Source organism: Paralichthys olivaceus, chromosome 6, assembly GCF_024713975.1.
Source record: "Paralichthys olivaceus isolate ysfri-2021 chromosome 6, ASM2471397v2, whole genome shotgun sequence".
Classification (NCBI taxonomy): Eukaryota; Metazoa; Chordata; class Actinopteri; order Pleuronectiformes; family Paralichthyidae; genus Paralichthys; species Paralichthys olivaceus.
In genome coordinates this window covers 9835824-9851815 of record NC_091098.1, presented here as the reverse complement: position 1 = coordinate 9851815, position 15992 = coordinate 9835824, and the positions used below count along the sequence as shown (strand labels likewise).

Sequence of the window (15992 nt, the reverse complement as noted above, 5' to 3'; positions counted from 1 at the left end):
GTTGTGTTGTGAGCCAAGGACAGACTGCTTATCCCCACTGTCACACGGTAACCTCATATCTCCAGTCTTCTCAGCTGTATTGATTCTATTGTCCTGGTATTGGGAAGTGAACTCTGTGACTCCCGGAGTTTCATGACCTCCACAGCCCAGTGCAAACCCAGGGTCATGTTTCAGACATGGTCACCTGACATTCTGAGATGTTAAAGCACCAGGCTGATGCATGAAACACAACATGTGATGCTACACCTTAGCCTTGAGCAATGAGTGTGATTATAGGCGAAATTATAATATAACTGGCTAATAATCAAATCAGATGACTACTGTGACCTCCAGCCTAATGACTGTCACCAATGTTTTCATATTTTAAAGACATTATATGCAACATTTTTTCAGTAAATCTATAAAAACAACTGGACCTATGTGATATATTTTGTTGACTTGTGTATTTACATTATCCAAAGAGAAAAAGCTCATTCAAGGTAATGGGACATTTCATTTTGGTCACCCTGTAATTGTGTACTATCTGTAACTTCATCCAGGAATGTGCGTCTGAGTCATGTCAGGTAGACTTTCATCTCCAATTGTTTTGAATACAACAACTACTATGATCCCACACCGCTTCACAGCATAATCAAACTACGTCTTCTGTTATTGTTATACTTTCATTTTTATGGAGCTTGCAACTGCATCTGATTTGAGGCTCAAGCCTCATTATGGTCACTGATCAAAGTTCAACTGTTGGTAAAGGTCAAGAAATACAGGTGATCGCACCTCCCTAAAAAGCTAGTGGAACAAAAGTTACAATTAAAGATTGTATTTTGTATTTTAGTGTTTCCAAAGAAACACAGAGAAAATGTGTTTAGATATTGGATACTCTTCTGGTGTTGATAGGATCACACTCACTAAACTAAATTTAATCCTTTCAAATTTAGTTTTGAGGCCCAGAGACTTTTCAGATCCATGAAAAAATAAACAGCTCTCAAGTTAAGTAAATTTCTGTGGAGTCATTTGTGCAGCCTCTTGATCTGTCCTCTCTATCCGTCATCGCTGTATCATGCTGAGTCAGCATTATATTAGTGTGATCAACATGTGATCACACTGTTTCTCTGGTGCACTTAGTAAGCAACAGCTGGCAAAAGAGGGAAACAGAAACACACAGAAAACAGGCACATAACAGTCGAGGTACATGATTATAAACAGAACAATAGGAATGATGATGAGGATCATGATGATTGTGGGGAAATTAATTTGGTGGCAAAATGTTTTTGTTTTGCCTCTTTTGCAACAATCTGTATCAGGAAATAGAAAATGTGAGGTAGCCTCTATTTATATCCGTCTGTCCCATTACGGCCCACATCGAGTCTGAGCAGCACAAATTAATCCTTTTATTACACATGCAGCATGAAATAGCCTGATGCTGCTGCTGCTGCTGTTCACGGAGCAAAAAGATGGCTGGTGAAGAGAAGTAATTTTTCAAAATGAGGAGGATAGAGATAAATAGGCAGAGAGGTCCTTTCATCAGATGTAAAAAACTAAATGCAAAATGTGACATGTACCTTGTAGAGTATGAGTAAAAACACTGAAGGTCTGTATGAGCAACAGCGGTTAAAGTGTGATGGAGGATCCTGTTGCCATGGAAACACAATTTGCAGAGGATCTAAATGACTACAATAAAAACTACTTCCAAAGTTAATCTAAATGAAATCACATTAGTAATAATTGATATTTCACTTAATTCATTGCGTGATAATTAATGTGCACTATCACTTGGACTTGCTTCCTAGTTTTAGGACATTTTCAGCCTCCAATATACAGTGGTAGCAGGGCTTTAGTACAACTGAAGGCACTTCATGTTTTTGACTTCTTACATGTGCTTCATGTGTGGACAGGATCAACTAACATAGCTTAACATCTGCTGTTCTAATGTCAGACTGCTGGCAATTTCTTTTAGATAATGTGGCTCTATTTAGTGAAATGTGACGTTTATTTAGTCTCAAATTTCGCAATCACAACTTCAAACAGAGATCAAGCCGTTCTGCTCCACATGCACAACTGTGGTTCAGCGGGCACGAGCCTGACACAAGCACAAACCTGCTCTTCCCTGTGAGCTGGAAACTGCACAACACTGCCCGACAGTCCCTCGCTCGTCACATTGAATTTTTTTGACTTTGCGGGTGGGGACAGTCGATTGGGGACATGTTCTATTAATCACTTTGAATACACTCCTAGTCCCCAGCCTCTCTCTGATTTTGTAACAACCTTTTCTGTAGCAATTGTAAACTTTGTGTATCATAACTAGGCTTTGTCGACACAAAACGCCTATGTGACATGTTGTGTATGCACAACTTGTGTGAGGGGCAGTGGAGATAGAGGCTGACTCAATTTTTCTCCAACCCACCATTACCCTGATAATCTTCAGGTTATCACGTCAGCTTCATCAAATCAAAATTTCTGTTTGTCCAATATCAAATGAAACTGTATGTGTCTGGCATGATTTCTTACAGTCACCTCATGATGCTTCACATCTAATTCTTCCGTTTAGCACCAAACACATGAAAAGCTCATGGCATGCGGCTGAAGCCTAAGTGCTAATGCTGCATGATAGCATTGACTAAGTGGTAAGCATGCTAAACATTACACATGCTAAATCTGAGCATGTAAGCATATTGACATTAGCATGTAGCTCAAAGCACTACTGTGTTTAGCCTCGTAGAACTACTTGTTTAAAGGATGACAGAAGAGGGGGGGTACTTAGATAGTCATCAAGGGATCTGCCTCCAAATAAAATGTATGGGACTAAGGATTTGATGTATTCACAGAGTAGCCTACCACACCAACATAACTGCATTTTCTTCATGGGAAAGTATGCACAGTTTTTCCATTGTTTATTTACAATACACATTCCAGGATATCGTGCACAGCTAGTTTCACTGTGGCAGTGGTGTCCTGGAGGATAACGTTTACCCCTAATATTGGAGACACTGCATGGGTAATGGTTATGTTTAGTTAGGTAATGGTTATGTTTAGTTAAACCACAAACACACAAACAAATGCACTGTGTCAGTAATCAGTGGTCAGTCCTCGTCTGAGGTCTAGTGGACATTTTACCTCCCATTATTATTATTATTCCAAGAATACAGTGTGTGTGTGTGTGTGTGTGTGTGTGTGTGTGAGTGTATGTATTGTGGGTAAGAGATTTGTTGTGGTGGAGTTATTCTGTTTTAATATGACAACTGGTGGGAGCTTTGATTATCACAGCGTTAAATCTCAGCATGAGGCCTAAGAATTTTAGGCCTAAAATAATAGTTAGAAAATATGTTAAAATATCAGGTAGCCTACTATGTCTTATATGTACAAGTAGGTCGTAATTTAATGCTGCTTCTGTTGTGCTTTAAATTTCAAATAAAAATTCAGATCTGATAAATTTTAATGTTGTAGTCTCCACACATCTCTGTTCTTCCAGAAATATGTCACATTACTGAAGATAAAAACACTGTTACTCATGTGTTACTCACACATTTATCTGCTGTTATCATAACTGGTGTGCTCACTCATGTAAAAGCGCGTGATGTATACATGTATATTACCTTCAGAGTCAGAGTTGTCTGTGGGGGTCTATTCACCATTCACTTCAAAGCGACAGCTCAATGGTCGCCTGTTTATTTCCTAATGCCTTTGTTTGCTTCTCCTCCTGAGGCGACATACCACTGATAGGAATTTCAATTAAAGTGCAGAGGAAATAGTCCAGAGGTGTTTTGAAAGTTCACTCTGCAGTCAAAGAGAAACTACATCCATCCCTCACTGCTGCACCGTCATTGTCCCAAATGTGGAAAAATATAAAGCACATCTTCGAGTTGTTTTCTAGTTTTCTATGAACTGATTCATTCTCCTTCAATTTTGATGTCTCCTTTTATTTGTTTTTGACATGCAGGTACCTGCAAGTTCCATGTGACAAATGAAACCATCAACACTAAAGACTCATTTTGATATTTGAAGGACTGTTTTCACATCTGATCTTTAATTTGCGGCCCATTATGTTTGTCTTTTCATAACAATGATTTCATAAAATGATGAACAACATGATGGACTGATTCAATCTATAAACAATTCATCAGATTGATAGATATTAATGATGCTGTAGAGTTAGATTGCAGGCAGACAGGCAGGCAGGCAGACAGACAGGCAGACAGGCAGGCAGACAGGCAGGCAGACAGACAGGCAGGAAGACAGACAGGCAGACAGGCAGGCAGGCAGACAGGCAGGCAGACAGACAGGCAGGCAGACAGACAGGCAGACAGGCAGGCAGGCAGACAGACAGGCAGACAGACAGGCAGGCAGACAGGCAGACAGACAGGCAGGCAGGCAGGCAGGCAGACAGACAGGCAGACAGGCAGGCAGGCAGACAGGCAGGCAGGCAGACAGACAGGCAGACAGACAGACAGGCAGACAGGCAGGCAGGCAGACAGACAGGCAGACAGGCAGGCAGGCAGACAGACAGGCAGACAGGCAGGCAGGCAGACAGGCAGACAGACAGGCAGGAAGACAGACAGGCAGGCAGACAGGCAGGCAGGCAGGCAGGCAGGCAGACAGACAGGCAGGCAGGCAGGCAGACAGACAGGCAGACAGGCAGGCAGGCAGACAGACAGACAGGCAGACAGACAGGCAGGCAGGCAGACAGGCAGGCAGGCAGGCAGGCAGACAGGCAGACAGACAGGCAGGCAGGCAGACAGGCAGGCAGGCAGACAGACAGGCAGACAGGCAGACAGACAGGCAGGCAGGCAGGCAGGCAGACAGGCAGACAGACAGGCAGGCAGGCAGGCTGTATGTCAGGTAAACAAATAATTTTTCAAAATCCAATTTCTGTTCTTGCCTTCTCTTTTCCTGTGGACTTGATTTGACTGGGAGATGATGAAGCATTGCTGCTGCTGCTGCTGTATGTGTGTTTGTGTATGTGTGTGTTGGGTCCAAGTATAACTCATGTTGTGGGGACCTGAATCTGTTAACGCTGTCTTATTATGGAGACTTTTCTTCCTTATGTCGATAAAAACCAAGTCCTTGATAACGTAAATCAATATATTTCAAAGTTAAGACATGTTTTAATATAGGTTTAGAGTTAGATTTAGGCAAGTAGTTTTGATAAGGTTAGAGTAATTCTCCAGGAAATCAATTTGAGTCAATGTTATGTTCTCTAAAGTCATGGAAACACAAATATGTGTGTGTGTGGTGCATTTGCGTGTTGTCAGTTCACATGGAAGAGCACATCTGCTGGATTCAGCACACACAACGATAGCCAGGACATACAGTATACATAAAAGCATATGTCAATAAAAGAGATACTTAAAAATCACAAGCACATACTCACTGACAGAAGAGTAGCTGTTATATCAGCCCCTTGCTGAGAATGCTTTAGAAGGTTATGAAGATGTAGGATGTGCTAAAGATATAAATAGATGGAGAAGTGCATTAGACGTTGGTGTGTAGTGTATGTACACAGACACACGGGTACTGTAGAATACAGTTATTGCTCTAACGGTTGATCTCCAGCCGCACTGGCTGTAAATCAGTCAGCAATCATCAGGCACCTACTGTGTTGGGCCTGTACTGCAGCAAACCGAATGTGAATTTAATGAAAAATCTTATTATGGCAGGGGTGATACAGAAGACATTTTCTTTCTTGTATAATCACTATTCTATTTTATTCTGATTTCTTTGTCAATAGTTTATTTAAAAACAGTGGTTTTGCATTTAAGTTTTTTTGTGTAATGAAAAATAAAATGAGACCATGTAAGGTCCTTTTAGATAATGACAATGACGCTGCTCTGAAGCCCATTCTTTTCAATGGCAAGTGTAGCGCAAGAATGTTGCTTTATTCCAGCAGGAATTGAATTTATGTTCTAACAATGAATTGTCCAGTTGCATACTAGAATCAGTATCCACCACCTCCCTTCTTTGTTGGTTCTCAAAGTCATTTAGAGAGAGCAGGTGTGTTTTTGTGGATATGTGGGGGTACTGACACACACAGGTTTGCGTCAGTATTCGAAGGCTGATTTGACTTGATTTCTCTGGAACCACAGTTTAATTTGCTGTTTACCCAATGCTGAGAATGTAAAGTGCATAATTTGATGATTCATCCATATATGAATGCTTTAACTAACTTTTAGCCAGAATTGGAAATCTCTTTAAGCTCCGAGCTGTATTGCGGACTGCAACGAGAAAAATCAAAGCTACATCATGAATAGATATTCTTAAATTAGTCATGCTGGGTCAGTGTAGAAAGGACCGTGCTCTGATGCTTGTATCTTTTTTGCATCAGATAGAAATTATTTCTAACATGAAACAGGACTCTCTTTTTCTCTCACAAAACTGATGTTTCTTTTTTCATCCTCTTGATCTTTTTCCATTTAATGGCAAACACCCCCCTTCAGCACAGCATTATCACCATCAGCTGAACAGAAGTGATTCTGTGCTTTCTGAGCTTGAATCTATGAAACAGACACAGTTGTTATATAACAGCTTAAGCTAGAAACACCAAAGTGACTTGAGAACATAGCATCACTGAGATTTGTCATTCTTATTATCACATATGTGGTGGTCTGTGTTTTTCTGTGTGAACGCTGTTGTTAGTCTTGTAACTTTTCAAATTATTTTTCAGTATCAGAAGGAAACAGAACATTCCGTTATCACGTGAGAGGGCGTTATCACCTCCCGCAAAATAGATTAGATACGTCAAATTGAGCCAGAAAGTGCTGAGACAATGCAGATTTCCACTCCAACGAGAGCCTAATTTAATTGATTATTTCCTCTACATCAGAGAAATCACTTGCTGTCATCATTGGTTTGAAGCCCTGCAGCTTCACAGCAACATCTGCTGAATGACAGGCTCCTCACTTGTTTCCTTTTCTTCCTCCATTTTCCGGGATTAATGGAAAAACAGCAGAAAATACAAGATATGATGTACCGCAGTGTTAAACAGAAAGACAGCTCACTCAGCAGCCCACTTTCTTTTTAGACCATGGACAGGCACTAGTGAGAATACATGTGCTTGTGTGCATATTTTCTTCATCAAGCTCCCTTGCTACTGCTCCTGTTTTTAATTTGCTGTTGCACGCTTCCAAGTTTCCCCATGGGAATAAATAAACCTATATTTTTTATTCAAAATATATGCAAAACACTTGTCTATGCTTGTGCTTTAATTTATGTAGATTCATTTAATCCACTTGTGCATGAATCCAGTGTATGTTTGCTTGGAGATACCTAATAGACCTGGTGCCCATAGTAACATGAGGTTTGTTTGTGTCATCTGTTTAAGCAGCGATGAAGTGTTTCAGCTCTTTGGGCCCTGGTGAAACTTGTAAATGGTGCTGATGCAACAAAAGGAGACACAAGCAAAAAATATATAACATATTTGAGATTTGAGGGGAAGTGATAAGAGAAGAGAACAGGTATGAGGGGAGAAACAGAAAAGGGGAAGAAACGGAAGAGGAGAGAGATAGAAATTTGTGGAATAAGCTCACTATTAGTGATAACAAAAAAACCAACCAAACCTTTATGCCATCTTTTAATTTGTCAAAGATAACCAACTTCAAATGTCAAGTTTTGAGATTAATTAAGCAGTTTTGCTCCAAAAATCTAATATACTTAATTCATATAGACAAAGGGGAGTGGAAAATAGAGAATAGAAGAGATGAAGCGATGGCATGAAATAATGGCAGATGAAGTGGAGAGGAGGAGGCAGATGGGAATAAATGGGTCGCACAAAAGCCATTCCATCAACAGCCCTGAGTGGGAAGAAATGAAAATAGGAGAAATAGAGAAGGAGGATGAAATATATGTTTGGTTTGGGTCCACTCATAACTGGAATAGACTTGTTCTGCTGCAGCTGGGATAAGGAATGTACCCATCTAAGAGAAGGGTATTAAGGCTAAGGCCAATAAAAAGTGAAAGCACCACCAATGGGAGTTTTCTGGGATTGCCTGGAGTTTCCCTTTAGTTTTCTATAAGACACAGCATCAAAGCATTATCTCTATTTGCTTTGATAAGTAGAGTTACATTCAGAAGAGTGCACCTCCAGTTGAATCTAATAACATCCAGTAGCTATTTATAAGCAAACATACCAGCCAAATGAACAGGACATATATCATCACTACAAGACAAGTCAAACTAAAATGACACAAATCAATCTTGGAAAAAGAATGAGTTTGGCCCATGTCCCATCTGCTAACATGGAGGGGGCAGAGCCTACACTGCAGTCAGACACCAGGGGCGGTAGAGATGTTTTGGCTTCATTTTAGTGGAGCTGTTATGTTACGTCCATCTTGATGTTCAGTCCATGGTCCCCTCCTGTCAATGTCACTTACATGTGATTGGCCAACAAGCCTCCCCCTCTCTTCAGACAGTAGATCAGAGGTTATAATGGGAGAGGATGAAATCACTTTGACTGACCAAGCCTGTGTATTGAGGCACTTGGTGCGACAGTGATAAATGTCCCCAGTGAAACGCAGAGGCTAAGTGTGTAAACACACAGAGAGCAGGTCTGTTCCTATTATTTGGGCTGTCACTTTCGTTAGCCTCACTTTCTCACATCAATTAGAGGTGGTGTCTTCCTGAAAGTGAAAATCCCCAGCTCTTTCATTGTCATGTTTATTCCATTTTTGACTTTCTCTGTTACCTTTTTCTGCTGCTCCCGTTCTTCTCTTTTCTATTTGGACTAGGACGTCAGATAAATAGAAAATCATGTCAAATTACTTTATAGATATTTTTACATATTTAATTTTGTCTACCAAATAACCCATCGGACCTCGGAATTCCCTACATGCCACCAAAGATTCAGTTATGGATATGGAGACAAAATCAGTTCAAGACAAATCACGCTTCAAGTAAAATATAGAATAATCTTGCTCAGAGTGCACTGTCAGCCTTGTTCTCTGTTTTTCTCCCTTCTTTCCCATCATCCATTTCCGCTGTAAGTCTCTTATCCTGTCTTCTCCAACATCTTAGCGACATTCTCAGCTCCTCAGTGAAGCTTTGAGGTTTGTGTTGAGTCACCCTTTTCTCCCCACACACACACACACACACACACAAACGTACTTCAGTCTTAGTCAGGACACTAATAGACATAATACATTCCCTAGCCCCTTACCCTAACCTTGACCATTCAAAATAGATGCCTATCCCTAAAACAAAGTCGTAACCCCCAAACAGCCGATTGCAAAAGGGAGGACTGGTCGAAATATCATCCCTTTCCAAAAATGTCTTCTCTCTGTAGGGTCTATGCTTAATTTAGGTCCCCACAATGTGAGTAACCTGGACCACACACACATACGCACACTATATGCACACAATTGATGCACACAATTGATGCACGGCTGTGTTGATCTGTAACTGTGTACATTTGTGATGAAGGATGTGGTCTCTTGTAAGAGAAAATGATGTCATATACAGACTGACATCCCTCTGCCTGACAAACATAACTGAGGGTTCACTAGAGCCAATGCAAATGGTTGCTGCGTGCATTTCATCCAAAATGACTGTCTCACTGCTGAGTGACATTTTGAAAACACCATTCATCAATGTAAATCCAGAGTTTGTGAGGGTCTTATGCAGTTTTACACAGTCTGATTTTGACCTGCAAAGTTCCTGAATTGCAAAAGTGTGAACGTTGATGTTTTATCACTGTTCAGAACTCACAAGGACTTGTCTTTAACTGGGGGACTTGGTGTATGAATAGGAAACAGGGTTGCTTAAGGTTCACTTGGCTTCTGAAAGTCGAAATAAAAATGTCCAAAAAGAAGAGACTCGACAAAGGAAAAGAAAAACCATCAGGGGAGCGAGGCCATGGCCAGTGCTTTCTGAAAAGATAATAGAGGAGGAGGCAGAGGGCAATGAAGAGAGGAGGGCCTGAACAAAAACAGGAGTAAACTTGAAGAAAAATTGAGTGAAATACTGAAAATAAGAATGATAAATTAAAAAGAAAAAATAGTCAGAGACATAAAGGAAGAGACAGGCAGGGATTTCTTCAAGACCAAATTGTCCATAGGAAGAAAAAGTATTCAATAAATGAAACCACAATCAATCCAATAGAATAGTATATAAACGTGACTGTCAGCCCCAGAAAAATATATAGTATTATAATATATATATTATGTCACCTTTGACACTCACTCAAAGTGGATTTGCATGTGTGTGACTGTTATATCCCACTTTAATTTGTTGATGCTGGTGTGTACTAAGGTCCTTCCACAGCTCTCAGCAGCTCACTGTGAGAACATCAGTAATTATTTTGTTGGTTTTAATGATGTTTCTGCTGCTGCGTCTCTGCCACTGAGGAGGTAATTTAATTTGTTAGAATACTGTGAAAATTACCAGGCTGAGTTCTCCAAGATATTTATATACGTTTTGGCAATAACCAACACTTCTCATTCAATTAATTCTGCCACAGCAGTAGAAATAAAATTAGCAATTTCAAAATTGCATTCAGTAATTAAGTTGTCATATGAACTTGAATGAACACTGAAGCAATCTGGGATTATTGTAGTTTGGGGTATTCATTACCATTTGGTCCCTTTGGTTGGGTGGGTGGTGGGGTTGTTGGGTTGTTGGTTGGGGGGGTGGTTGCGTAAAAGGCAAGGGAATAACAAAACATGATTGAGTAGTAAGGTGTGATGCACAGTTACTAACGCCCTACACTATTTGGAATTCAACATCTCATTTGATTGTAATTTCTCCATTTTTGCTTCATCCCTCTCTTTCAGGGGTCCGATGGGTAGCCCCAAGACTGGCATGCAACAAGGAGGCCATGGAGGAGGAATGGTTGGAATGGGTGGAATGGGAGGAGGAGGAATAGGTGGAGGAGGAATGGGTGGAGGAGGAATGGGAGGAGGAGGAATGGGTAGAGGTGGAGGAATGGGTGGAGGAGGAATGGGTGGGGGAGGAGGAATGGGAGGTGGAGGAATGGTTGGAATGGGAGGAGGAGGAATGGGGGGTGGAGGAGGAATGGGCGGAGGAGGTATAGGGGGGATGAGAGGAGGAGGGATGGGGGGAATGGGTGGAGGAGGAATGGGAGGTGGAATGGGTGGAGGAGGAATGGTTGGAGGAGGTATAGGAGCAGGTATGGGTACTGGTGGAGGCATAGGGTCCAGAGGTGGCGAGCCCTACCGCCTGGCCACTCACGAGACTCCAACTTCCCCCCGACACATGCAGTCCAGCCAGGGGTCTGGTCATGGGATGGGTCACAGTCCTGCCGCGTCCGGTATGGGAGGCCATGGAGGTCAGAGTCCTGGTCAGCACGCATCCCGTCGAAACCTTCAGGTCGACTTCAGTGGCTCCAGGACTGGCCGGTCTCCATCGGTGTCTCCTGACCGCAGTGTGACGCCCACCTCACCTTACTCGGTGCCACAGATCGCACCTATGCCGAGCAGCAAACTGTGCCCAGTGTGCACCAGCACAGAGCTGTCCAACCCACCGGCTGTACCCAACTACAACACCTGCACCCAGTGTAAGGCCACCGTCTGTAACCAGTGTGGATTCAACCCCAACCCACACCTCACTGAGGTAAGTCAGGATTGACAAGGAGCTGAGTGTGTTCATCTACGTCTCTGTGTGTATTTGCCTCGTTTTTGTCTCATGTCTGTCTTTACTTTTCCACAGTAAATACATGCAACAGGGTAAAATTGCAATCAGTAATCTCATTGTGCTGATTTATAGTGAGAGACAAGCATTTGAATATGCATGTAAGCTAATCCAATGGGTGGACAGAGGTCAATGTCAGTTCATGTTTCAGTATTTGATGATAAACAACAGGAAAACTGAATAGTTGGAGTCTAGAAAAAAGGTTTTGTTGAAACAAACAGGATAAAGATTTTGTCTGGCCTATTGTGAGAGTGTGCGAGGGAGAGGAGAGAGATGTTTTGCTCGGGCATTTTTATTTTTTATGACTTGATACTGAATTGCATATATTTTCCTATGTCTTTTAATTTAAACAGGGAATCATTTATATAAAAGAAAATACATGAATGAGCAAAATAATGAAAGCATACAGGCTGTGCGTGTGTGTGTGTGTGAGAGACTTTGTACTGCAGTGTGTATTTGTGATAGACAGGAAGTGTAAAGACTCAGCAAGTGGCAGTAATTTCTTCCAGATGCACTGACAGAATTCCCATTAATATGCCAAGGCAAGACACACTGGTCTGGACTGTGTGTGTATGTGTGTATTAAAAAACAAAAGAACCTGGAATTCAAAGAGAGATGGAGAATAAAAGAGACTGAGGAGTGTAACTGTAAAGTTATTCAGAGTTGGATGGAGGGATGAGAAGGAGAGAGAAGGTTAAGAGACTCTCTGATTGAGAGGAGGTCGACACTCCCCTTTGTTGATGAGTTCAAACTATCAGTCGGGTGTCAGGGTCTGGTGACAAATGTCAAGTCCCGGCTTCCCTGTGCAGGCAGGAAAGACAGGTACACAACCACACGACACACAGAGGCACAAGATATACGAGTGATACATTAGCCATGCACACACTGATTCTCGCTCATGTCAGGTTCAGGGGCTTTTCTTTGGCAGGCGGCAGGATAAACACTTGGTTCTGGTAAACAAACAGCTGTGCCTGTGTTGTTGTGTCTCATTTTCATTTGCTCTTGTGGTGGAGAACATTGGCCGCAGTGTCATCCGTGTGTACCTGGTACAGTCGATGTGTACACACACACACACACACACACACACACACACACACACACACACACACACACACACACACACACACACACACACACACACACACACCAGTGTGCACAAGTCAGTGTGCAAGCAGTATAGTTTAAATTAAATAGACTAACATGGTGACGGACCAATAGTGCGTAAATATTAATTTAAAAAGTCAATGTTGTATTAAGACGGACTCAGCGGTGGATGAGTATAATTGTTGCGAGTACCTGCCTTTTGCTAATGTTGTGTTTGGAGTTTGACATCAGGCTAAAACACTTGTAGGGTTAATATCATACAAGTATCAGATCTTAATGAGCTACAACATGGTACCTTCTATAGCTTGATACTGTCAAAATAATCTGAATTTTACCATCAACATGGAACCGAAATATTGATTCTTATGACATTTGGTATTCACAGTATGACAGATTCTGTCTAAACTCATCATCTTTAAGATGCAGTTTTTTTATCTCTGCTCATGTTCCTGCACATGTGGTTGTGTCTGTGTGAGTGTGAGAGAGAGAGACAGTGAGGGAGAATCTACAGTGTTTAATAATGGTGGATAATGCTAATGATGAGGAGGGAGGACTTGATAAACCTCTGAGGCAATCACAAGTTCCGATATGTAGACACCCACACAAACACAGTGACCCCCAACTTGTGGCTTAATATAATTGATGCAAGAAGCTTTTACAATAAATTGTGATGTCGATTAAATGAATGAACCCACAGGAAAATGAAAAACATATAATGGACTGCAACAAATCAGCATAACATTTAATCACTGTAGTTAAAAAAAAGAAAAAATATTAATTCATTATTTTCCCAGAACAAACATTAAATCATAAAATTGGAGGTTTTGCTTTCAGACTCCTCCATCTTGTACAGATTTATAAGACGGTCCTGCAGTTGTTTGGTTTTGTATAAATTATGGATTAGCCGTTTTTTCCAATTAACATTTACTATCCTCTCAATTTCTGTCCTTGCTAATCAATGCTCTCTCAATCCTGGTTGCCTAATAAACAGTGCCTACCTGTAAACACTGTTCCCCTGGTGTATTCAGCTGACTATTATTATTATTATAAGTGTATTAGCTCAACAGCTGTAAAAGGAGTAAATCGCTCTACCATGTTACATATGTTTTTTTTACTCTACTAAGTTTGCTATAATATTGAAATAAACCTAAAAAGCTTGCACATTTTGGGGAATTTCTTTTAAATCTACCCAGACAATTTAATGGAAGCTTCCTTTGTGTTTACACTTGTGAATTCAAATATAGTAGAAATAAGAATATACATTGTTAGTGATGTTTTGCACTTTTTAAGATAATTTACACTAACACATAAATATGAAAACATTGCAATATCCTCTGAGCAAACGCCCTCAGTTGTGTGTGACAGAGCTCCAGCCTTGTTGTGTTAATAGTTAAATTGAACATTATCCCATATGATCACAGTTAATCAATGTTTTGTGTGCCCAGATAATTGAATAAGCAGCGGCAGGCTCTATATCCATTATACTGTGATCACATTCCATTTGCATCTGATAACAGTTAGCAGACTTAGCCAGACAGGATAAAGAGATTATTTTATATTAACAGGTCTGAGATGTTTATTAACGACACAGAGCACAGAGTTACATGAAGTCCTGGCATACTTCATGTTTAAATGATAATGACCTAAAGGAAAATTCTCTCTTGATGTCAAATGATGATAAAATTTCTCCAGCTTCTTTAAAGCTGACCACCTGGCGCCTTATAGAATCATAGAATAATATCTCAACTCAGCTTCCTCATTATTACTAAAACCCCTCCATCTTGGTTTTTTATTAACACGGACATATCTTGTTATAATCCTGACGCCTTTTTCATCAGATAACCTTAAGCAGGCTGAGGAGGGTGACACCAATTATCAGGCCAAAAAGTAGGATCAGAGACAGATTATAGTCGATGTGTTTGATTCAGGAAGGGTGGTATTTAGGTAACATGGCTTTCATGTTGTTAATTTAGCTGTGAGTGTGATTAGTGGAATGTCAGGCACTGAAATATACACATATTATTTATAGGTTTTGGCTCTCATGTTGAATTTGGACACCACAGTTGCCTGCATGCAACAGTGGCACTGGCAGCACGGTGGTGAGGTAGTCAGCGGTGTCAATGTATGAATCTTGGTTCAGCCATGATAGCTTTGTCTGCGTGAATTTTCCAAAGACGTGTAGATTTGGGTGAGGTTAATTGAAGACTCTAACCTGACCATTGATGTGAATGTGAGAGTGAGTGGTTGTTTGTCTCTATGATATGCTGCAATATCGCCCAATGTCAGCTGGGATTGGTTCCATCTCACCCTGCGAGCCTCAATAGAAAGGCTGTACAGATAATGGATGGATAGAGTTCCTGGGGTCTTAGGAAGCTTGGGAGCTAATGGTGAGATTGTACATTGGTGATGCTTGGAAACCTTATTTTAACACACAATTTCAGAAATGTGTTGCAAAGCCTCTAAACATCAGTGCGACAAATCAAATGGAGGTACGACTTTAATCCACAGATTTATATACATTCTTTTCCTGCAGACATTTTAACAAAGTAGGAAAAGGACAGGTGTTACTGAAATGGTTTGTTCAGATCAAGCATCCCAGTAAGAAATGACCGTATGCCAGCATAAACAATGCGACCCTGAGGCTGAAGCAGCAACATTTAATTCATCTGTGAAAAACTTTTTTCTCTTAGCCCTGTATTTTGACAAAAAAGGGAAAAGTGTTCCAAAATGTCTGATGTGAAAAAGGCTGATTCAAGTCGTTCAAAGTCAGTGCCTGTGGGATCTTTATCAACCTCTAAACAAGTAATTTTTACTGATAGAATATTCTTTAAACAAACCTTGTGAAATCTAGACAACCATTTGGCATATAGTCACTTGAAGGGTGTTTTGGCCGTGAACCAGATGGAAGCTTTTTTATTTGATGTGTTTTGTGGGTAAGATGTGTTGGTTTTGTCACTTTCACACCTTAAAAGGATAAGACCCTGAGTGTTACAGCTCTCATTAATATGGATGAGGGGTGCTGAAACTCCCACACACCATGTTTTTGCAATTCATTTATATGAGTTATTCATTCCTTAAAATAATACACCTGGGGAACGTGCCACAAAGTCTCAGTGTGGAAGTTCAATCTAAACGGTGGACGTGTTCCTGATGCTCCGCAGTTGAGATAAAACTTTGTTTTCCTAATTAACCATGGCCTTTAAATGTTTTGTGCATGGCAGTTGCTCAATAATACCACCCACTCTACACACTCACAGCTG

The 15992-nt window shown here is 40.9% G+C and overlaps 1 protein-coding gene across 4 annotated transcripts in view; it reads left to right on the top strand.

Annotated features, from left to right (window-relative positions):
- Nucleotides 1-15992, top strand: part of bsna (bassoon presynaptic cytomatrix protein a) — a 130593-nt gene that overhangs the window by 15029 nt on the left and 99572 nt on the right. For all 4 annotated transcript variants that reach the window (XM_069526208.1, XM_069526211.1, XM_069526209.1 and 1 more), the window contains exon 2: nt 10752-11550. In XM_069526208.1, coding sequence (XP_069382309.1) covers nt 10752-11550 — 799 coding nt within the window. The remainder of the gene's footprint in view (nt 1-10751; nt 11551-15992) is intronic.